The sequence below is a fragment of the Notamacropus eugenii genome, chromosome 4, assembly GCF_028372415.1.
Source record: "Notamacropus eugenii isolate mMacEug1 chromosome 4, mMacEug1.pri_v2, whole genome shotgun sequence".
Classification (NCBI taxonomy): domain Eukaryota; kingdom Metazoa; phylum Chordata; class Mammalia; order Diprotodontia; family Macropodidae; genus Notamacropus; species Notamacropus eugenii.
In genome coordinates, this window is record NC_092875.1 from 95589740 (window position 1) to 95614486 (window position 24747).

Below are 24747 nucleotides of genomic sequence, written 5' to 3' on the forward strand. Positions count from 1 at the left end.
ACTCAGAGGCCAGCTCTCCATTCACAGTGACATGATGCCTTAATATAAATATTCAAAATAAGTTTATATTTGTGTGTGTATCTATCTGTATCATCACAGACTTAGGTTATAGACAGAGAGGGACATAAGAATTATAAGAATACCTAATATAATTCGCAGGATACTCTTTGGAATATTTTCTCTGAAGTCATCCCTATACTGGAGGAGCCCAAACCATTGCTCATTCCAGTAACATAAACCTTACTTCATGTTTCCTAAGGTTAATATATAGCATACTATGGTTGATGTAGTATCAAGACTTAGACCTTATATGTATTTCTTAGTGATCTTCTCTGTCTCTTTCGCATAATGCTGATTACCCACCCTCTCCGCACACACCCCCCAAGCACCTACTATGTGCCAAGCACAGGCACTGTGTTAAGGCGCTGGGGCTATAAATAAGAGCAAAAAGGAGTTCACAGTCTAATGAGGGAGGCAGCATGCAATAACTATGTAGAAACAAATCATAAAGAGAATCATTTGGAGATAATCAACAGAGGAAAGCTACTAACTTTAAAGGAACAAAGAAGGTGGGATTTTCTCTGGGACTTGAAGAAAGCCAGGGGACAAGATGAAGAATGAGAGAATTCTGGACATGGGGACCAGGCAGTGAAAATGCCTGGAGCTGGAAGAGAGAGTGCAAGGGACAGTCAGGAGGCAGCGTCACTGCATCACAGAGTATATTGTGGAGGAGGAAGAGTAAGGTGTAAGAAGACTGGAAAGGTGCGAAGAAGCTAGGTTATAAAGGGCTTTAAACACTAACCAGAGGATTTTATATTTGATGCTGAAGGTGAAAAGGAGTCACTGGAGTTTACTGAATGGGAGATGACATCATCAGGCCTGTACCTTAGGAAGGTTAACTTGACAGCTTAATGGAAAACATACTGCAGAGGGGAGAACCTTGCAGTAGGGAAACAGGTCTCATGTTAATGCAGTAGTCCTGGTGTGAGGTGATATGGGCCTGTACCAGAATGTGGGGGGAGCATTAGAGGAGAGAAGGAGATGTTATGGAGAAGGGAGGAAAGAGAATAAGCATTTATTAAGTACCTGCAATTTGCTGGACACAACATTATCTCATTTGATCTCACTTGATGTTGTGAGGGTAAAAACAGGATTTGGCAACAGGTTAGATGGGGGCAGTGAGAGAGAGTGAAGAGTTAAGGATGACAGACTGTCATCTGTCAGGTTGCAAACCTGGGTAATTGGGAATATGATACTGTTGCTAAACCATTTTTAGAGTTATTGGCCTAAAATATTATCTTTCATTGCCCCCACCCCAATCTCCAAACAGATGATTCACATGGTTGATTCCCCATGTCCCAATTTTACCACTAACTAGCTAAGTGAACTCGGGCAAATCACTTCCTCTCTATACCTTAGTTTCCTCATCTCTAAAATGAGGATATTAATACTAGATGATCGCTTTAATTTAATACAGTTCTGAGATTCTAAGTGTCATAAAAGAATGTGAATTTTTTTTCTCCTAGCATCCCTTTTTTAGTTAGATAAGCAGACCCCATTTGTTATGGGGTGAATTTACTTATATACTTTAAGGAAAGAAATCAGCCTTTTGAATTTACGCCAAAAGACATATGTATATGTGTCCCAGATGTCCCCATCTGAATAGCACCAGTTTGTAGAAGTAACATCATTTCATAACTAAGATGTTAGGAGTTTTTGCCCCAATAAAAATTTTTCCGTTCTGTCAGTATAGTACTGATACACTTAACAGCGGATCATGGAATCTTAAATTGGAAGGTGTCATAGAGATCATAATCTAAACCTCAGCTAAGGCATGGTATTCCTGTAAAACATTTAACCAAATTCATGAAATATTTATTGTTTCCTATTATATACAGATTACTATGTCATGCCCTAAAGATACAAAAGTGAAAAATTACATATGCTCAAGGAGCTTATAATTTAGCAATAGGGATATAACATGCATTTAGATTAATGTGACAAGATGAGAGGTAACAAGACCACTTTCATCTTCGAGAGATGGAATCATGGAAATCTTAATGGAAGAAGTGGTATCTGAGCTGGGTCTTAAAGTGTTTTAAGATGTATTTCAATAGGTAGAAATAAGTGGAATATGTTTCAGACATGAGGAAGCAGTATATGCAAATAGAGATAAAAGTATAAGAAAAGGTTCAGTTTGACTAAAATACAGGGGATGTAGGCTGTCAATCAAGAAGCTTTTATTAAGTACTTTGTGCTAAGTGCTGGCACATATTCAGTGAGGAGTAGTATGAAATGAGGCTAGAAAAATAGTTTATAATAAGGTTGTAGAGTGTCTTAAATGACAGGATAAAGAGTTTGCATGTTATCCTTTCAGTAATAGGAAGCTAATGAAGGTTTTTGTATCAGGGAATGACATGGAGTCTTGGAATAAGTAATTTTTCTAGTCTTCTCCCACCCACCATACTGGGTCTCTCTACTCCTTCAAAATATAGCATGGTTTAATTGAAAGAACATTGAATTTAGGCATCATTCATGGCAAGTAGTCATCCATTCTCCACTTAAACAAGTCCTGTTACAAGTAACTCACCACCCAGGCAATAGCCTGTCCCACTACTCAGGAAATAGCCCATGCCATTTTTTAAAAAACAAAATTGATCAAACATTCTTCTTTGTATCAAGCTGAAACTGGCCTTCCTGTAACGTCTTACACTGGTAACCCAGGGCTACTGGAATGCCTCAGTACACAGAGAAGAAAAAAGGCCTAGTCTAGCCATTTGAGAACTCTTTCCAATGTCCACCAGTACATTCTATTTAGAAATTCTTCCTCATGAAAACTATCTTCTTTCCCTCCTACTGAGTTTAAAACCCATTTCTTTTTATTTTCACCTCAGTGTCAGTGATACTTATTTACTTATCACTTTTCATCCTTTTCTGCTCCCACTTCAGGAATTCTACCTGGTTCTTTAACTTAGATTTCAACATAAATTCCCTAACTAGATTATAAAGTGTTTGAAAGGAAAAGGATATTTGAGATTATTTATTCTAACTCCCTCATTTGACAGAGGACAAAACTGAGGCCCAGAAGGGCACTAAACTGGGATCAAATCTCTGATTTACTGACTCTCAATCTTAGGTCCTTTTGGTTAAACCATTTATCATATTAAATAATCTGACAATCCTTTATTCAATCATATTATCTCATTTATTCAGCATGCATTTATTAGGAACCTTATATGTGTCCAGCACTATTCTAGACCCTGAAGACATAAACTACCTCACTTTTACAAAATGTTTTTCATCCATGTTTTCACTTCTGTCAGGGTGAACAAAGAAAGAATTTTCTCCCCATTTTATAGATTAAAAAAAAATAAACTGATACTCTAAAAGGGTGTGTCTTTCACAAAGTCAGTCATAAGGTCCATAACTCAAACCCAGGTCTTCTTACTCTAGGTGTAGTGTTCCTTCTTGACTACCTTGACTTAGGCATATTTTTACAATCTCTTCAATAAATGTTATTTAATTAGAAATAGACTGCTAAAGGAACCAATACATTCATCTTTTTACCACTGCTTATAATTTATTCACAGCCCAGCCGACCTGGTTATCCTAGCCCAAGATCCAGCGAAGGCTTTTATCCTAGTCCGCAACACATGGTACAGGCCAATCATTACCAGGTAAAAGAACTGAGTATATTGTTGTATTTTTCCATATCTTTGAAGAAAATTCTGTTTAGAGGTTGAATACGTCTTTTTATGATCGTTTTTTTTTTTTTTAAGATTTTTGGGTTTCTGTGTTATTTGGGTCCTAGTCAATAAATTTTAAATGCACCTATTACCTTCCCTATGGTTTTTATGGTCACAAGATCCATAACAGATGTTCGTGTTAAGATATGACACTTTTCTTAAGAATAAGTTCTGGTGCATAGCCAAATGTAAAATAAGGCAAAATATAGGTTCAGTGAATAATAGTCATATCAGTTCAGCAAGACTTGATTATGGAAATCAGGTTAAGCAATGAATTGGCAGGTCCTTAATTTTTAGAAGTCACAAGCAGGAAAAATCTCTGGGAAATTAGAAAAGGACAAATGTGTCCCTCTTGGGGAGCAAAAGAGAATAATTATCACAGTGGTTCTTATCTTCCCATCTTAAAGAATGAAATTTAATGGGGAAAGATAAAGGGATGACTGCAGAATGAACCAGGTAGAAATTTAGCAGTCCATCCAGGCAATTAATGAAACATGTTGCACATTAATCGGCATAGAGGTAATGGACTTAAGGTGCAAAATTTTATGTTTTTGGACATGGTCAACCTCGGAACTGGTTTTGTCTAACTATACATATTTGTTTAAATGACTTTTTTTCCTTTTTCTAGTGATGGTTGAGGTGAGAAAGAAAAAATAAATGTTTGTTGATTGAAATATAAAATTTAATAGTTTTTAAAAATCTTCTTATAACTTTCCTCCCCACCTTCCCCCCCCCCAAACAAAATAAATTATTAAGGTATTTAACTGATCACCCAGAATAGTAGTACTACATGAAAGCCAACATGACTTTCTGAAGAGTCATTCAAGTCAAAGGAATCATTTCCTACTTTATTAAAGTGCGTGTTGGTTAAATGTTATTTTCATGTTAATTTCAGTAAGTTTTTTGTACCATTTCATATGGGAAGCTTACCAAAAAGAATTACAGGATCATAAGATTTGGAGCTGAAAGATATCTTAATTACATTTGAGGAAATTAATACTCATAGAGGTGAAATGGTCTTCCATGGTCATGGTCATAGCCGCGGAGCTGGTAAATAGAATATAAACTCCTTGAGGACAGTGATTGTTTCATTTTTGCTATTGTTTGCATGTCCCCAAAATAGTGACTTGAATATAAAAGATATTTAATAAATCTTTGTTGAATTGTCCAAATCTGGATTTGAACCTAGGTCCTCTAAATTTTTACTATATATTATTAAGCGTTATTATATGTAAGCATGATGAGTTCCACACACAGAAAATAACACAACTTCACAGCTGTCATTCGCTATTCTAATAACTGTTTCTTTTGATAACTTGGATAATTAAGTTCAATTCTGCCAACATTTATTAAGCATTGGGAAAACAAGACAAAAACCAAGTTGTTCCTGCCCTTAAGGAATTTACATTCCTTTGAGAGGAAGGGAGGTAGGAAATCAGCTTGTAAATGCAGGTAAATAAATATAGAGGAGAGAACTTAACAACCTGGGAGATTAGGAAAGAAAAGGAGATCAAAATGGAAGGAAAACGGACCAGAGATATGCACAAACATAAAAACAAAGATCCACAGTAGAATATTTTTGGGAAAGCATATATCTGTTTATGTATATGTATGTATCTAGAGCTATAGAGAAACATATCTAAACTTTATTGTAGCCTTGGGAGGGGAGGGAGAGGTGTAGGGAAAAAAAGAACAAAGTGAAAACAAAGTGCAGAACAGAGGACAAAAGAAAACTCACAAGGAAGCAAAGAATAGATGGACCATTCTCAACACAAAAATGTATGTAATTCATCATAGAAGCTTTCTTGAAATGAAAAGTTATTGTCACATATTTTGAATCCTCTTATGTTCTGCTGTGCACATACTTTTTTTGCTTTTTACTTTGTATTTTTAACAAAAAATAAAATAAATTAAAATGTTTTCTTTGAAGCCAAAAAAAAATGAAGGAAAACAAAAGAATAAGTGCGCATATTAGTCTTGAAGATTTTCCTAAATTGAGAATCTTTACAATTGAAAAGTGAAATTTAAATTGACTTCAGCTACTTAAAGTGCTGTTCCTTATCCAAAAAAATAATGATAAACAATAATAGCTCACATTTCTCTGGCATTTTAAGGTTTACAAAGAGATACGACACTGACATGAAAAATTAAATAACCATATAGTATTTAAATAACACCTCAACATTAGAAGTTTCACAAGACAGAATGTTAATTATCAGATGAGTACTACAAACAATAAATATTGTTAAGAGTCCAAAGGAGGGGGAATCACTCAAGGCTAAAGCACTGCATGGTATTTGGATTTCCTGAGAACATTTTTATTTTTATAAGTAAGAGATTTCCTTGGGATGGTTCATATTCTTTTTTAGACTGAGTAATAACCATTTGAGTCTTTTCCCATAGTTATTTGTGTTCCTTGGAGTGTTGCCACAAAACACTGAAAACTTCTTTATTGGAAAACTATCTAAAAGTTCTCTGGCAGCAAGAGGTTCCTTCTTCAAAAATGAGGAGGAGGAGGAAGAGGATGATAATGATGATGATGATGATGATGAAGTGACATTCTGGAAATATTATTTTTATCATTAAGATGTTTTCACTTTTGTCTTGATTTCTATAAAATTGAAACTCCAGCACATCTTAGAAGAAACTATAATGGTAATTTGACCCCTGTAGGAATTTGGGTAGGAACCAATGGAAAGAGACTGAAAGGAAAATCCAGCCTGAGATGTACATTATTTCACTTAATCCTAGCATTTTAGTCTTTGTATTTCTGTGGTTAGTTATTAATTATTTGTCAGCATCAGTCTAAGAAATAGTTAATATGATCATAATAGTTGATATTTTTATAACTTTGTGAGTAGGTGACCTTTTACTTATAATTTCATTTAATCCTCACAAGCCTATGAGGTAGGTAGTGTAAATATCCTTTGTTTTGTGAATGAAGAAACTGAGGCATAGAGATTGTGATTTGCCCAGGTTCTTACAGCTAGTAAGATAAAGAGCTCAGACTTGAACCAATGTATAAAATATTGACTATATTCTTTTTCTTTCTGATGCCCTTTGCGGGGAAGAAACTATATAATCTTTTTTCTCCTCTGCTATAGATTTACCTCCTCCAAATCGAGAATTCTATTGCCTTATTCATCCTTGGTCTTTGTTTGAGTTTTGGGGTTAATCTAGACTCTTGTAGAGTATTGAACTTGAAGTCAAGAAGACCTGAGTTCAAGTTCAAGACCTACCTCAGATACTTACTAGCTATGTGATACTGGGCAAGTAAGTCACTTAACCTTAGAATTCTATACCTCTACTTCCTCATCCATAAAATAAGGTAGGGCTCTGACATTTGTTCCAGAGTTATGGGAGACATGCTGGCAGCCAGATATTGTTTAGCCATATTTATGTCTACCTATGGTATTTTCATCTGAAGAATGTATTTTTTCACCCTTTAAATGAATATTTTTTTTACAGTTCCATAATAAATTGCTTCTTATCTGGTTGTTTGTAAGTCATATTTTTTTCCTTCCACTTCCTTCCCTGCTTGGGTACAAACTACTCAGTCAAGATCCTTAAAAATATTAAAATGTATTCTATAACTGATTCACAGGTTTCTGGCTATCCTGGTTCTCATGGAATAACAGCCATGGCTGGCAGCATTTATCCTGGTCAGGCATCTCTGTTGGACCAAACAGAGTCTTGGAACCATCGACCTCAGGAGGTATCAATGTGGCAGCCCAACATGGAGGTAAATAAAGTTTTCTTAGGAAATCAGTTTTTCTTTCTTTAAAAAAAAATCTTTATTTTGCTTTTTTAACTTTTGCTTTTATGTAATATTCATTTTGGATTATATCAGTATCCTCCCTAATGAGCAATCCTTTGTAACAAAGATTGAAAAATAAAGACAAAAACGGTCAGCAAAACCAACCCACACATCAGCCATGTGTGACTATAGAGAACATTTCATATCCATTGTTCGCCACTTCTATAACAAAGAAAGGGAAGGCATTTTTTTCTGTTTTTCTCAAGCTTTGGTTTTGTAGTTACATAGTATTTACTGTAATCTTATTGTTTTTGTCTATTTCCATTATTGTAGCCATTGTGTATATTATTCTCCTTGTACCATTTGTTTCACTGTGCTTCATGTGTCTTCCTATGCTTCTCTAATTCTTATTTATTTCTTCATATTTGTTCTTATAGTACAGTAATAGAAAACTAATGTATTAACATGGAGTAGTTTAACTGAGATCCCTTCGAGCTTAAAAATTCTGCGGTTTTCTGTATTTGGCTTATCTATTCCTATATATAAGAAAAAACATTTTTTTCCTATATGCTTGTCTGTTCAGTGTCTATGGAAATCAGAGATTGATTCCAAGGTTTTATAAAAATTGTTTATGGAAATACCAAACGGGAGATTCTGTAATCTCTCATTTACTTTTCTGGAGAGGACAGCACCAACCTGATGGTAGGCCACATATAAATAAAACCGAAGGCCACCATAGCGACAGGAGACTGGCCTTTTCAGGAAAAGATTTTCAGTCCTAGACTTATTATTCCTGCTCTCTCTGAAGCAGACAGTACCACTTCATGTACTGCTTAGCAGGAAGCATTATTTTTCTTATTCCTAAGCTTTCCTAGCTTCTCTGGCCCAGTGTTCTTTGTTCAGTGAACAAACATTTATTAAGCATCCCTTTTGTTTAGAGCACTAGAGAAGGCATGGTGTCTGCCCTCACAGAGCTTTTGATGTAGCAGGGGGACAAGGCCAAGACACAGATAGTTATAATATATGTTACATTTAAAGCATATTAAAGTGCCACACAACCAGGTACTTAGTGAGGTCTGAGCAGAGGATGTAACTTCTCAGGAGAATCTGCCCTTCTCCCTACAATGATTTTCCTTTTTAGTTCTCTTTTGACTTCCAGAACTAGAGAATATTTTAAATCAGTCTTTGAAATGATAGTTCACCAGTCCTTGGCATATACGTAGTGCTTTATGTTTATTATTTCACTTGATCTTCATGGCAGGCTGTGAAGAAGGCACAGCAAGGATAATCATCCCCACTTTGCAGAAGAGAAAACTGAGGGTCAGAGAGATTGAATGGATTACTCAAAATGAAGCAGTTTAGAGGGACAGGATTCTTATGTTCAGTTCCTCAGTGAAAAAACTAAGAATTACTGTCAACCCTCAAAGTTGATTTTAAAGTATTTCTTTGAATCATAGAATATCATCATTCCCTGCCACTAAATCATTCTCTTATTCACAATTTATTATCTTTTCTTTGGAGTTAGATCCTGGCACAAATGTGTGGTTACCCAAGATTTTGTAAAGAGTTTGTTTTGCTCCTTGAAAGTCATTGAGAAAAATGTACCAATGGTATAGGGAACAGATCTGAATAATGAAGGTATGGACTTGGTTTTTTCTCATCATTTAGGACTCTGCCACATTGGACATGAGGGGATTAGGCCAAGTCCTTCCAGCACATCTTATGGAAGAGAGGTTGATACGGCAGCAGCAGGAAATGGAAGAAGATCAACGATGGCTTGAGAAGGAAGAGAGATTTTTGGTAATTACATTCAGAAAACCATACCTCTCACAACTGTGAAAACTCTGCTCAACCATGATAGATTCTTACATGTTGTAAGGATGTGATCTCTTGCTCTTGATCCCAGAAAGCAGAACTAAGAGTAACAGGTAGAAATTGCAGATTTACTCTCTGAGGAAGGAAATGTTTCCTAAAACTTCAAGTTACCAACAAGTACCTTGAAAAATAGTGGTTTAGTCATCACTGGAGGTTTTCTAACATAGGCTGGATGACCATTTTTCATGAATGTGTAGTGGGGATTCCTTTTCAAGTGTTATAAAGGACCTCTGAGATCCTGTCCAACTCCAAGATTCTGTGAGGCTTATTAATGTGTCAGAACAATTCAGAACAGATCTAATCCCTGTTCTATATGATGGGCCTGCATATATTTGAAGAAGACTCTCTTATATTGCCTAGACACTGTCTTCTCCAAGCTAAACAGCCCTGCTTCCTTCCATTGTTCCTCATGTGGCATTGTCTCAAGATCTTACTCCATCCTGATTGCCTTCCTCTGGACTTTTTCCAGATTGTCAATATCTTTCTTAAAAATGTGGCACACACAACTCAAAACAGTATTCTGGTTACCGTCTAGTACAGTGAGATTATCACCTCCCTTAGACTGTTCTCAATAGCAGCCTAAGGTCATATTAGCTTTTGAGGGGGTTGCCATGGCACTGTTGACTCATAGTTGAGCTTACAGTCCATTGAAACCCCTTAAGCTTTCCAGACAAACTTCTGTCCAGCTATACCTTCCCTACCTAGTTCATATCTCTGTACCTTGATCACAAGGACAAAAAGAGAACCTTTTTTTTCTAAAAGGTGAAGCATAGGTAAACTATGTCTATAAAGTTTCCCCTCTCAGGAAAGGAAATGAGGTTGGTCTAATGTGTCCATAATGAAGGCATGCCAGTTGTTTGTACAACCACTTCCTTTTCTGGGTATTCACAAACCCTCTTCTTAGAAATATATTCTAAAATTACTGGCAATTTTGCCAGTAATCAAAGTCAGTCTCAATGGCCTATAAACACTCTTCTCTTTCCTTTTTGAAAACTAAGACACGGACTTTTGCCAGTGCTGTAATACCTCCCTATCTCTTGTTTTCTGTGCTCTTTTTGATCTTTTTCTTTTCGTGTGTGTGATATACGTTTTCTTCATTTTGAAACACTGGTAAAATTGTAACACAAATATTTTTATGGAATTGATGATCTTTTTAGATAAAATTAGTTATTGTTTGCATTATTTCCATTTTTAAAGTTTTATTGATGCCTTGTTTTTTACATTATTTACTTCCTGCTATATTCCTTCCCAATTAAACCTCTTATGACAAGGGTAAAGCAGTTAAGCAAAACCAATTTAATTTGATTTAGTAAATATTTATTAAGCACTCTCTATGTGCAAAGCATTATGCTAAATAATGGTTATGGAAAGACAGAAGCAAAACAGTTCTTGCCCGCAAGGAGTTTTCATCCAAGCAACTATATGCAAAGTATATGCAAAGTACCACAGTCATGTCAGAGGAGAAAGAATACTTAAAATGGAGGCGTCAGGGAATAGGAGTTGGCAAATTGGCATTACACTTGAAGATTTACAAAAGCTTGCTTTTCTCCCAAGCTTCCCATAAGGTAAGGCGTATGGGTAGAATCTCCATTTTACAGATTAGGAAACTGAAGCACAAACAGGAAACGTGGTATATACAACAAGGCTCTTTCCACAGATTTGCACTGCCTCTAGGTATAACCAGTCAGTGAATGAACAGACATTTGTAGAGTACCTGTTCTACGTATGCCAGGAACTGTGGTAGACATTGGAGATGCAATGTAACTAGGGTAGACAGGAATATATAAAGGTATATACAAAGTAATTACAAGATATCTGGACCCCAAGGCATTAGCAGCAGGGTGGATCATGAAAGGCTTCCTATAGAAGATGGAGTTTAAGCTGAGCCATGGAGGTGAGGTGAGGGAGATAGTATGCTATGTATCAAGAAAAATGAGGAGTCCAGTTTGGCTGAATTATAGTGTGGAGAGAGGAATAGTGTATAATAAATTTTGAAAAGGTGGATTGGAGACAGGTTGCAAAGTGTTTCAAATGCCAAATAAAGTATTGTATATTTGATCCTAGGGGTAATAGACCTTGAAGTATATTAAATACAGAAGTGACACAGTAGACTCAAGGCTTAGGAAAATCAGTTCAGTGGGTGGCTATGTGGATAATGAGGTAGATTTGAGGCAAGGAGACCAGTTATTTGATAGTCCAGATGAGAAGTGATAAGGGCCTAAGGTAGGATGGTGGTTTTGAGTAGAGATCAGCAGGTGGATGGGAGAAATGACAAAACATTGAAACAACATAGAAACAACAAAATTTGGCAACTAGTTGTATATGTGGGATATGAAGCATGAAACCCTGAAGCAGGGAGGTGAATTAAGAGTGTATTTCAGTAGCCCAGGTTGGATATAATAAGGACCTGAAGAATGGTGCTGGTTGTGTGTTTGGAGGGAAGAGGACATATCTGAGAGCTGTTGTGGGAAAAGAAATGACAAAATTTGGCAACTGATTAAATATGTAGGGTGAGTGAGAGTGAAAAGTAGAAAATGACTTTGACATTGTACATTTTCATTACTGTAAGGATGGTTGTACCCTTGATAGAATAGGAAAGTTCTAAAGAAAGGTGCATTAGCAGGAAAAAGATAATGGGTTCAGTTTTGGATGTTGAGTTTGCCTGTACTTCTTCTTCTAATTTACTGTCCTTTTCTCAGTCTTCATCTTTTATAACTATTTGACATTATTGACAACCTCCTAGATACTGTTTTGTTCTCTGAATCTTTCTGACAATGCTCCTCTTTTTACCTGCCTCACCACTATTTGGTTTCCTTTGGATCTTCATCCATGTCAGGCCCTCAAAGTATTGAGTATACCCCGAGCCTGCACCCTAGTAAGGACCTCTGTTCTTACTTACTCTGATCTCACTTAGGAATCTTGTCAACTCCTCTAGGTTCATTTATCATCGCAATGTAGATGGTTCCCAGATCTATTAATTCAGCCTCATGCTCTGTCCTGAGCCCCCAACCCACATTATCGTTACGTAGTAGATTTTTCAACCTGAATGTCCTGTAGGAATCTCAAGCTCAACATATGGGGAAAAAATCCTAATTATCATTCTTCCAAGATTCACCCCATTTATGAACTTCCCTCTTTCTATCAGAGGTACTACTATCCTTCTGGCCTCCTAGGCTCACAACACTGGTTCATTCTCAACTTCTCACTCTCACCCTATATGCCCAATCAGTTGCTAAATCTTTTCATTTCTTTCCCCACAGCTTCTTTCTTCCCTCCACTTAGACAGCTACCACCTCAGCTCCGGTCCTTATCACATTTTTGCATGAACTGTTGTAATTGTCTCATAATTGGTCATCTTGCCTCAAGTCTTTCCTTACTGTGGTCCATCTTTCACAAATCTGCTGGCAATTTTGCTGAAATATAGATCTGAATGTGTCACCAGCCCTAATCAATAAATTCCATCAATTTCCTCTTACCTATAGGAACAATTTAAACTTCTCTGTCCTTTAAAGCTCTTCATAGCCTTATCTGTTTATCATTCAAAGTCCAGCCTAGCTAAATTTCACCAGATAATGATCCAACAAAGGACACTGAGGGAGAGCCAGATAGTTAGGAGGAGAATAGTGTCAGGAAATATGAGAGAGAAGAGTCTTTACGGGAGGAGAGAAAAGTGAACATTGTCAAGTGCTTACAGAGAAGTCAAGAAAAAGAAGCATTGAAAATGGAGAGAGGAGTCTTGTTTGCGGGGTGAAGCAAAGAACTGAGAAGGGAAATCCTTTTTTGCCCTCTGTGTGTCCCTTTTTCCTTAGTTTGTTCTTTTGCTTGCACATCATTGTTGAGCACCTCTACTAAGATCCTTTTTTTTAATGTAGAGAGTACTGTCATCTTGACATGAAGATGACTCTAAACTTGTAAAGTATTTTTACCACTACTAGGCACCACCAAGCTAGGAAAACTCCTTGCACACTCACAGCTCTTCTGTTTATTATTCAAAGTCCAGCCTAGCTAATATTTCAAGAGACCCTTTTACCAGATGATGAATGTTTGAGGGCCACAGCAGTTTATAAATAACCTTCTACTAAGGCACAGAGGGACTAGAATCTGCTTTAGTGCAGGGGAGACCCATACTGTGAAATGTCCAAGAGCTGTAGGCACCGTGTTCCCTCTGCGTAGATCACCTCTATCCCAACCCCCCAATATTATACAGGCTCCTAATAATAATAGCTCACATTTATATGATGTCTTGCAGTTTCCTAAAGCCTTTTGTATCTCTCCTTTGTTCAATCTGCCCATCTGACAGGCACCATTCTGTAGTGGATAGATTGCTGGACTAGGAGGCCAGAAGATCTGAGTTCAGATCCCACCTCAGATATTTGTATTAGGTGTGTGATTCTGGGCAAGTCACTTAACTTCTTTGGTCTCACTTTTCCTCATCTGTTAGTGATAAAGTAGGACTCAATGACATCAGAGCTCTAAATCTCTTGTCCTGTGATCCTCTCCACTACCTAAGACAGTATTAGGTCCTTGAGGGCAAGAACTTTATTACTTTGTAATACCAGCACCCAGTACAGTACCGTATTCCATAAAAGGCACTTAATAAATATTTGTTGATTCAAATTGCATTCTCTCCATTTGTCAGTTGAACTGAGGCCAAGAAAATTAAGTGACTTCCTTGCCACACAATTAGCAAGTGACTGAGCCTAGATGTGAGCCTCAACCTTTCTGCTACCCATTTGACACTATTGGCAGAGATGCTCTTTAAGTGCAGAGTGACCCCTGAGCTAATCTTCGTCTCATCCCCTCCCTCATGCCTTCCATTATCACGACACAATAATTATAAAGGGATATTTATTTGCAAGTTCCTGAGTTGTATTAAACGATGTCATGTTAGAAAACTACAAAATCAGTCTGCAAAAGCCCTCATTAGGTAATGCATTTATTTTGCTATCCCAGTTGGGGTTGAACAAATGTTAGATTGTTTTCTCAACTAAATGATAAAAATCCCTTAAGGCAAGGACTTATAAACTCCATGAAAGTGGTTAGACCACAATTTATGTAAATAAGACCTGGAGGCTTCAGTGATTCTAAGCTAAGTGAACCCATAGTGTGTGAGCCAAAAAAGAAAAAGATAAAAAGAAAACCTAACATGTTCTTAAGCTGCATTAATAGAAGCATAGTGTCCAGAGCACAGGAGGTGTAATAATTCCTAATCCAACCCCCTCTGGAGTTTTGTGCCAACTCTAGGTGCCACATTTTAGGAGCATCATGGACAAATTAGAGAATATCTGGGATGAGATAGCCTCAACTAAAGCTCATGATGTCATGGAGGAGTAGAGGGAAGAAGAGAGCTGGAACTAAGTTAGCCTTGGGAATTGAAATGGCTCTGCCTTCAGATATATCAGTCTAGCACATGAAAGGAAGAATTAGACATTCTGATTGGCCCGGGAAAACAGATCAGAGAAAAGACATTACCGTGAGACAGACTTCAGTTCTATATAAGGAAGAACTTCTGACAACTAGAACTGTCCTACAATGAAAAGAACTCTCTCTGTGGGTGGAGAGTTCCCTGACTTCAAAATTGTGAAAGCAGACGTTGAGTGAGTGCTTTGAGAGGATGTTGCCTAAGGGATTCAGCTTTCTGGAAAGGGTGGAATAAGATAATATCTCTGAGATCCTTTACAACTCTAAGATTCTTTGCATTTGTGCTTAGGGATACAGATGTCATCTATTTCCTGCATACCTCCAATCTAAAGTAATCTGCACTGTAACACATAGTTGACTGGGTTCTCCCCACAAGTCTCTGATTAGTGTTTCCAAACCGTGAAGGTTCCAAACATACACCTAGTGCTGGGCTATAAGGCCCTTGTCTGAAGCCTAGCCTAGCTAAGTTTGTCAAAGGTCTTCACCAGGTTGACTGCAAGGTAAAGAATTTTTCAACCACAGCAGCTTTTTAAGACCATTATCCCTGGAAGGGACTTCAAGCCTCTTGGTAATAAACCTGTTTTACCTTTTTTGGTAGTAAGCATATTATACCTTTCATTTGGTTAATTTAATGGTTTTTAAAAAAACAGTTCTGCTAGTCAAAATATCACTATTTCCTTGTTTAGTAGTCAGTACAATCCAAGTAGGAAAAAATCTTTTACTTGAATGTTTCTGCGATTTCATCCAAGTAGGCACTTCCAGTAGCACAGGCCATAGCCAATCCATACCTTTGTAAAAGGCTTCCCCCGCCTCGCTGGGAGGAAGGGCAGGAGAGACCCCCCCCACATGTAAGAGGCGTTTCTCTACATCTCATCCATCCTGTAGATATGCCGTTAGTCATCTCTCACTCTCATTACGTGATGAGTTCACCATATTTTATGTTCCTAATCTTTCTGATGATACTCTTTATGCCGCTTTTCCTGCACAACTCCTCAGTGGTCACGTCACAGCCTAAACACAACCACTTAACAGACCCTTGATCTAGTCACACACAAGCATTCTACCTCCACAGTCCAGATTTCTGACATCCTTCTACTCGTCATAACTATCTGTCCCTCCAGTGCCTTTTTCCTGACCTATTCCCCAACTTCAATGCAATTTATGTTCTCTTAAAACTCTTCCTGCTTTCCAAGCCATCACTTTATTGCATCACTTTCCTCTCTTCAAAATCTTAACCAGTTAATCATTTGAACTTGATACTGTCCTCAGCCTGGAGTCTCTTGCCTTATTAGTCATCATTAGCTGTCATCAGTCATCAGACTCCATACCTAGATTGCTTTCACCCTCCATCTTCTTCATTCTTACTGAATACCACTGGAGGAAATCCCACAATACTGCTAACCTGGATTTAATATAGTTATGTTAGCCAATCTCAATTAGTCTGTCACTGCTTTACATTATTCATTTTAATCTTCACTAATTAACTGTTTTGCACTATACACAGTGGCTATTCCATTCTCTTTTCAAGCCAACATTTCCACCACTTTTCTCCCATCACTCCCATGTGAGCAGAAGGACCTTACCTCATATTTCAGTGATAAAATTAAGTCCATCTCTATCAAGCTCCCTCTCCCACATTGTCACTCTTAAGATAAATCTAATATCACCCCTCCCTGTTCTTTGCTTCAATCTTGGAGAATGAGATGGCCTTTTTTGCCAAGTTGACTGTGTCCTTGCATTGATCATTCCTCCTTCCTAATTTTCAGCCTTTTCACGGCCAGACTCCTAGAAAAAGTTGTCCATTCTCATTGCTTCCAATTTCTCATCTTCCTCTCACTTCTCAACCCTTTGCTATCTGGCTTCTGTCCTCACCAATGAACTTAAATTGCTTTCTGCAAAGTCTCTAATGATCTCCTTTCAAATAAGTTTTTGTTGTTATCTTTTGTATGTCAAAGAATTAACAAAAAAAATTTTGAGGAGGAAGAAGAGGGAAAAATTAGTAAAGCCATTCAACACATTGAAAAAAATCTGATGTATGCTGCATTTGAAAAAGTGAGATGAGGTTTGTCATATCTCTTTTCAATCATTCTTGAACTTTTTAATTTTATAATACTGTTTCATTTGTTTTGTGGTGACTGATCTTTCCATTTATATCGTTGCAGTCATTGTGAATACTGTTTTCCTGTCTCTACTTATGTCACTTTGAATCAGTTCTTATCAATCTTTACATGTTTCTCTGTCTTCATCACTTTTGTCATTTCTTGCAGAACAATACTGTTACATTAAATTTATGTGCCAAATTTCTTTAGCCAGTTCCCAGTTGATGAACATCTCCTTTGTTTCCATGTCTTTGCTCCCACAGAGGGCTGCTATAATATTTTGATGCTATCTGGAGCCTTTCTTTTTGTCCACAATCAACTTGGGATATATGCCTAGCAGTAGAATCTCTGGGACATTTTAATCACTCCATTTGCATAATTCCAAGTTGCTTTCCAGAGTAGTTGCACAAATTCACAGCTCCAACAATTAGGTGTTATAGTGACTGCCTTTCCACAATCCCTGCTTGTTATCTTTACCAGTTTTCTGAGTGTGAGATGAAACCTCAGGCTTGTTTTGGTTTGCATTTCTTTCATTATTAGTGATTTGGAGCATTCCTTCACATGGCTATTATTTGTTTGTGTTTCCAACTATTTGTTAATATCCTTTGACTATTTATCTATTAGAGAATGGATTTTTCAGTGATCTCTTTATTACTAAATCCAGTGACCTTTTCTCAGTCCTTTTCATTCTTGATGTCACTGCACTATTTGACACTGTTGACTAACCCCTTCCTTTCTATATTCCCTGAATTTTCACACCACTGTTCTCTCATGGCCCATTTCCTGTCTTTAGTCTGCTTTGTGAGTTCATCATGCATGAACACCCAAGGCTCTATCTGGAGCCCTCTTCTGTTTTTATACTCATTCCCTCCCCCATTCTCTCCATCTCTTTGTCTCTATCTTTCTTCCTCCCTCCCTCTCCTTTTCCTATTCTGTTTTCTGCATCTACTTTTGTCTCTTTAAGCCACTTTGTCTGTCCGAAGGAAGTCAGGGAAATCAAGAGGCAGAAATGAGACAGGAGAATGCTCCAGATATGGAGATCAGCCAGTGAAACAACACAACCACTGTACTCCAGGCCCCTTTCACTTCTAACCTGGGCTATGCCAGTAACTTCCTGACTGCTCTTACAATAATATCCTGTCTTTAGTCTCTCCCTTCTCCAGGCCACCCTCCAAACAGTTGTCAAAGGGATTTTCCTAAAGCAAAGTTCTGACTATGTTCAAGAAGCATTATTGTCCTTAGGATAAAATGCCAAGTTTTTCTGTTTGGCGTTTAAGATCTTCCCAGTCTTTCTCCAGTCTGCCGTTGCAGACTGATTTCCTATTACTCTCCCTCGCATATTTTACACTTCTTTCAAACTGGCTACTTGCTGTTTGTTGTAAATGGCATCCCATCTCCTGCCTCTATCCCTTCATGCAGGCTCTCCCCTGAGCTTCTTCACCATGTGTTCTTGTAACTCCTGCCTCCCTTCAGAGCACAACTTAAGGGGCACCATTCTCACTTAGTCCTTACTTGATTTTCCTTGACTGTGTCAGTTGCCCACTTCAACAAACTCTTAGCGTTTATTTTATATACATCTTACATTTACTTCTTTGTGTATGTGTTGTCTGTCTTAGGGAACTGTAAGAGCCTCGAGGCAGGGAGTGTCTTTTGTATTGATGTCCCTAGCACCAAGCAGAGTGCCTGGTTCGTGGTAGGTGTTAATTAAATGCTTGTTGATTGATCATTTGATTGATACAGGGGCTGCAGTCTGCTTCAGTGAAGGAAGTACCCTGTATGTCCAAGGCAGTATTCACAGCACCAACGGCAACTATGAATATGCCAGTGTAGCTCTGAATTGCAAAATATAACAGACTCTTCATACAGAAGGCAGAAGAAAAACATTTATTCAAACACCAGACATCCGAAATCCCAACAGCAGAAAACCAAATCCATCATAGAACCAAAAAGTCAATGCACATCACTGCAGGGAATAAAGCCATTCCCAAACCTTCCCCACCTCCTGCTGGGTACTTCCCACAAGCAAACACTCACAATCCTGGCTGTCTGCCTGCCTGTGTCCTCTCTCTCTCTCTCTCTCTCTCTCTCTCTCTACTCTAACTGCTCTTACCAACTTCCTCCTAGCTCTGCTCCACCATTCCTGTTCCACCCTTTTGGCAAATTCCTCCCATCACATGTGACTTAGGTGTCCATGTGATTTAAGCAGGTCACATGAGCCTATTAATGGTGGGAAAGATCTTCAAATTAAGCAAAAATACATTAACAATACATACCCTCACTACAAAAATTACAAATTCGTGTAATAAACAAGAGTATTAATAAACAAGTATTAATAACTGTCTGGTTGCAAGATAATATTAAACTTCTTGAAATACTTTTAGTGTTTTCAGTCATAGTCTAGGGTTTTATATATGTATAGGGTTCTTAAGCTGGTGTGAATAAACTTGTTTTTTTACCTCTTGATAATTGTATTTCTGTGTAATTGGTTTCCTTTGTAACTATGTATTTTGTTTTATTCATCTAAAAACATTATTCTGGTGAATCCATAGGCTTCACCAGACTGCCAAAGGAATCCATGACAAAAAAGGTTAAGAACACCTGGAATATGGGTTTAGGTACCGTTTTATAGGTCTTTAGTTTTGTTAGAAGCTTGATATCATGTTGGCACCAAACTTGGCCAGCCTCTCAGGAGACATCCTGGCCTTTTTAATTTGGCCCTTTCTGTATCAATCTTTGAATTGTTCATCAGTAAGCAGAATACAGTGAATGCTTTTCACATCTCTGCCAACAATGGAAATCCATGATTTTGTGTACCAGTTCCACAGTGCAGGCTGTAACATTCCCTCCATCTTCACAGTTATCTTTGATCTGGAGCAGTTGTTAGCACAGTGTCCACCACGTAGCACAGAGCTGGGTGGTCACTTAAAAATGTTTCTAAAATGGAATGGGTTTGGTTCATTTTTGGATTGCATTGAATCAAATTCCACAGACTGAGCCAGCTATGTGGAGTTCTTATGAGAGTGCTTAGTGTCTTGTATGCAACTGGTATCCTTCATTTAATGGACTTTCAGAAGTTGTTTTAAGATATTGCATTTCCTCTTTGGAAGGGATTTATGTAATATTTAAGCTGGGTTTCTCACATATCTGCAAATGTTTGTGCAGTCATGACTTCATAGAAGAGATTGAATCATAGTATTGTTATTAGAGGTAGAAAGGGCTTTTAGAGATTATCTTCATAGAATCATAGGTTTAGGACCTTCAAGGTCATCAAGTTTTACAGATGGGGAAACTGAGGCTCAGAGATGGGAAGTGATTCCACCTGGGTCTCAGAGCTAGTACGTAGGTATTCACATTGAGTCCTCTGATTCTAGGTCCAGTGCTCTTTCTTCAGCTAAGCACAACTTTTTCTCTACTATACACAACTACTTACATAGCTACCATGTTTGTTCAGATCCACATCCCTTCTTATATATATCATTGCAGTGATTTCTTATTTATTCTCCCTGTCTCAGGTCCCTCAGACTCTCCCTCTACTGAAGTGATTTTTCTTAAGCACAGATTTAATCATGTTACTTCCCTCCTCACTGAACTCTGATGACTTCCTATTGTCTCTAGAATCAGATAGAAACTACTGCTTCACTTTTAAAGTTCTTCACAGCCTTGTCCCATCCTGTCTTTCCAGGCTCACTTTATACTTCTCCTCCTCCTCTTCTTTGATTTATTCAAACTGACCTACTCTCTGTTGCTTGCACTTAGTGCACCATCTCCTTCCTCCATTCCTTTGTACTGCCTCCTCCATATCTGGAGTAGATGCCCTCCTTACTTCTGCCTCATAGAATTCCTCTCTTCTTTCAAGATGCAGCTCAAGCATCACCTTCACCATGAAATCTTTCTTGATCCCCTCAGTTGCTATTAGCCTCTCTCTCTCTCAAACCACTTTCTATTTAACAACTTTGTATTTATTCAATATGTGGCTTTATATGTCTTTTAGAGCCTAAGTTTTTTATGAAGTATTTCATTTATTGCATTTATATTCCCCACACCTAGAACAGTGCCTTACAAATAATAGGTACAGAGTCCATGCTTATTGATTGATTGGTTGATGTTACAAGATAAAATTTGATACAGACAAAGGAGAAATCAGTTGAAGGGAAAAAGTAGACCTGGCAACTGAGCTGAGCTTTAAAAGAGAAGGACCACTAAAGGAAGAACATGGGTTCCAAGCCATAAGATGGATGGTACAGATGTTCAGAGGCAAAAGAGTATAGGGTGAGATTGAAGAACAGCACGGTCCCTTTTAATTAGACAAACCCCTATTCCAGTGACTGTGCTGAGCACCAATAAGACTTCTTTGTGTTTACTTTTTTTACTTTTTACAGTGCTTTGCCGACTTCTATTTAAACTGATCCCCTAACCACCCTGAGAAATAGGACAGGCAAAACAGTACATCAGACTGAATTTTCCTTTGAAGATTTTATTTCTTAAGTCAAAATTATTCAGATATTAGACATCATCTAATCCAGGGGTGGAGAACCTATGGCCTTGATGCCACATGTGTCCCTCTAGGACCTTAAGTGTGGCCCTTTGACTGAATCTAAACTTCACAGAACAATCCCCGTAATAAAAGGATTTGTTCTTTAAAACTAGGACTCAATCAAAAAGCCACACCCAAGGAACTAAAAGGCCACATGTGGCCTCAAGGCTGCAGGTTCTCCACCCGCTGAGTCCAACTGCCTCATTCTACAGAAGGGGAAACTGAGGGTTAGAATATGTGGTATAGCAAAAAGAGCAATCCGCTGGGCCTGGGTTCAGTTCCCAACGCCATCACCCTGTGTGACCACCGAGTGGAACCAGTTTAACCCCTCTGCCCTCTAGTTTCCCCCTCAGTCAAAGAGGTTTTTGTCCTCCAATATGCTTTGTAAAATTTACAGTGATGGACAGATGGAGCCCTTCTGTGGTGGCTGGTCAAGGCCACATAGGGAGTTAGTGACTTGATCCCAAACTTTATGATGTGTGTCTAACACTGTAACAGATAAACCGAGCAGCCACTTTGCTCCAGTTGACCCCCTAAATGTAGGCTTCTATATAGGAATCAGCACTTAGATGATCTTAATGCAGGCTCAAAGGACATTTTTACCCTGTGGGAAATAACATCAGTGCTCAAGAGTTTTGTTCTGTAAATATAGCAGCCTTCCAAAGTCAGTCTCATTGCTGTTACTGAATGGAATGATGTGTAAAAATGTTAGAAAGCCAGCATTTCAAGCTTTGAAATCTACCCCAAGGGTAGATGTGTTTTGAGCAGCTGGGATTCTCCAATAACACTTATTTTGTGATTTCTTGGTTCAACAGTGAGGGAGGAGGGTGATTCCTTGTAATAAGAAGACTACCTCACATTTCTATAGGACTTAAGACTTAGAAAGCATTTTTCTCACAAGATCCAGCTAATGTTGGTAATCCTTTGCTGTCCTCTTTTTTATAACTTTTGCTATCCCCATTTTACAGATGAGAAAATAAAGCGCCAAAAATTTGTCACAAAGCTAGTATTTCATAAAGACAGGATTCAAACCCAGTTCTTAGACTGTCCAAGGTCTTTCCCACTACCCTGGCTGTCTACTTCTCTGGAATAAACTCACTTCATAATAGCATCATTTGGAACAATAATCTATATATAGTATTTTATTTGTTCCCAGCCACAGCTAGAGAAGAAATAGCATGCATGGCTTGCTTATCTTGTTTTCATGTCATCTTTTAATGTATTTGCTTTGCTTAAAATGGAATTTTAATTTTTGGACTGAGAAAGGCTTCTTTCATCTGAAATAGATTTGCTTTATATGTTCTCGGAATGGAAATATTCAGGCATTTTCCACACACAGCAGACAAAACCAGTGTGAATGAAGGATACGTGCCAAGAGACAGGGAGTTAGAGTGAGTGCCAGAAGGCTGAGAGTGAGAGGATGTGGGTTCTGTTCTTGAATTCATGACTGTCACCAGATCCTGCTGCTTTCTCCTTCCCAACAAATTTCTATCTCAGCTCCTTTCTCCTTTTCTCCTCATCCTTGCAGCCAGAGCTTATTTATTTCTTCATACTCTTTTTCCCCCAGCGCCTAATTCACTCAGTCCTTTGAACAAAACAGGCATCCAGAGAATGTTTATGAACTAATCATAGCAAATCTCTTCCTTACTAGACAACTTCTTCCAGCACCAGCCCTTATATTAAGTCCTCAGTGCCACTGCCAAAGTTGCCTCATCATGTTCAACTCTTAGAACCCAGTTGTGGCTTCCAACAAAAGTGCAGCTCAAGGTCCAGATCTTCTCTGTTTCTAAACCTTTCCCAAACATCCCAAGACTGCCTCATGACCCTTGTCTACTTCGCTTCCTTTCAAGTACTATAGTATACTAAAAGAGCACTGGACTTGTTAGTCTTACTGCTGAATAGCTGTGAGGGACTTTACATAAGTCAGTTCCCTTCTCAGGACTCCAGTATACTGTTCCATTAAATTGAGGGTTTGAACTAATCACTGGATGGCATATTTAGAGTTGGAAAGGGTTTTTGAGATCACTTAATCCAAAGTCCCTCCCTTTACAGATTAAAAAACCCAAGCCCAGAGACAGTGACTTTGCCCAAGGTTACACAGATAATAAATGACTGAGCCTGGACTTGAAACCCAGGTCTTCTGATTGCAGATCCGCTACTCTTTCTAGTGTACCACTCAACCTTGTAGGTTACCTGTAACGTTCTTCTGGCTCTAATTCTTTATCTCTCTCATTCCTCTCAGAAAAATTTGCTCAAAACTCAACTTACCTATGTTACCTCTGCCCCATTTCCCCAGCTGTGTTCTATACCTGTAATACTTTACCTCTTAAGTGCTTTACCAATATTATCTCATTTTCCCAAATAACCCTGGGAGGTTGATGCTATTATTATCCCCATTTTGCAGCTGAGGAAACTGAGGCACTCAGAAATTGAGGGAAGCAGTTCAAGTTAAGAAGACTTAATCAAGCTTCATAGAGGTAAAATGAAAGTAAATCAAATGAAGGAGGCACTAGAATTCAGGGGGGGAATGGGGAAAAGATTTCCATAAAGGTCATTCCCCAATTGATAAATGGTCAAAGGATATGAACAGACAGTTTTCAGAGGAAGAAATTAAAGATATCTATAGTCATATGAAAAAGTGCTCTAAATCACTATTGATTAGAGAGATGCAAATCAAAACAACTCTGAGATACCACATCATACCTCTCAGATTGTCAAACATGACAGAACAGGAAGATGATAAATGGTGGAGAGGATGTGGGAGAGTTGGAACACTAATTCATTGTTGGTGGAGCTGTGGGCTGATGCAACCATTCTGGAGAGCAAAGGGCAACAAAATTGTGCATACCCTTTGACCTAGAAATATCGCTTCTAGGACTGTATCCCCAAGAGATCATAAAAGTGGGAAAAGGTTCCACATGTACAAAAATATTTATAACACCACTCTTTGTGGTGGCCAAAAACTTTGTGTATTCATCCTTCATTGCCAAAGAAGACCATGCCATCAGAGAAATAATGACATGACTTGCACTTAACTTTGTTTTGAGTGAGGAAGGGCTATGCAGGTCACTAACCTCACTTCTCCTCCAGAGCCATCTGAATCCAGTGCCCAGATATTCATCAGGATGACTGGAGATGACCCAAGATGAGGCAATTGGGGTTAAGTGACTTGCCCAAGGTCACACACCTAGTGAGTGTCAAGTGTCTGAGGTGACATTTGAACTCAGGTCCTCCTGACTCCTGCACTGGTGCTCTATGCACTGCACCACCTAGCTACCCTGGCCAAAAACTGGAAATCAAGGGGATGCCCATCAG

General features: G+C 38.2%; 1 protein-coding gene across 19 annotated transcripts in view; it reads left to right on the top strand.

The window, feature by feature from the left end:
• The window catches only part of PTK2 (protein tyrosine kinase 2), a 418748-nt gene that overhangs the window by 364114 nt on the left and 29887 nt on the right, over positions 1-24747 (top strand). For all 19 annotated transcript variants that reach the window (XM_072602962.1, XM_072602979.1, XM_072602958.1 and 16 more), the window contains 3 exons: positions 3591-3677; positions 7351-7488; positions 9172-9303. In XM_072602962.1, coding sequence (XP_072459063.1) covers positions 3591-3677; positions 7351-7488; positions 9172-9303 — 357 coding nt within the window. The remainder of the gene's footprint in view (positions 1-3590; positions 3678-7350; positions 7489-9171; positions 9304-24747) is intronic.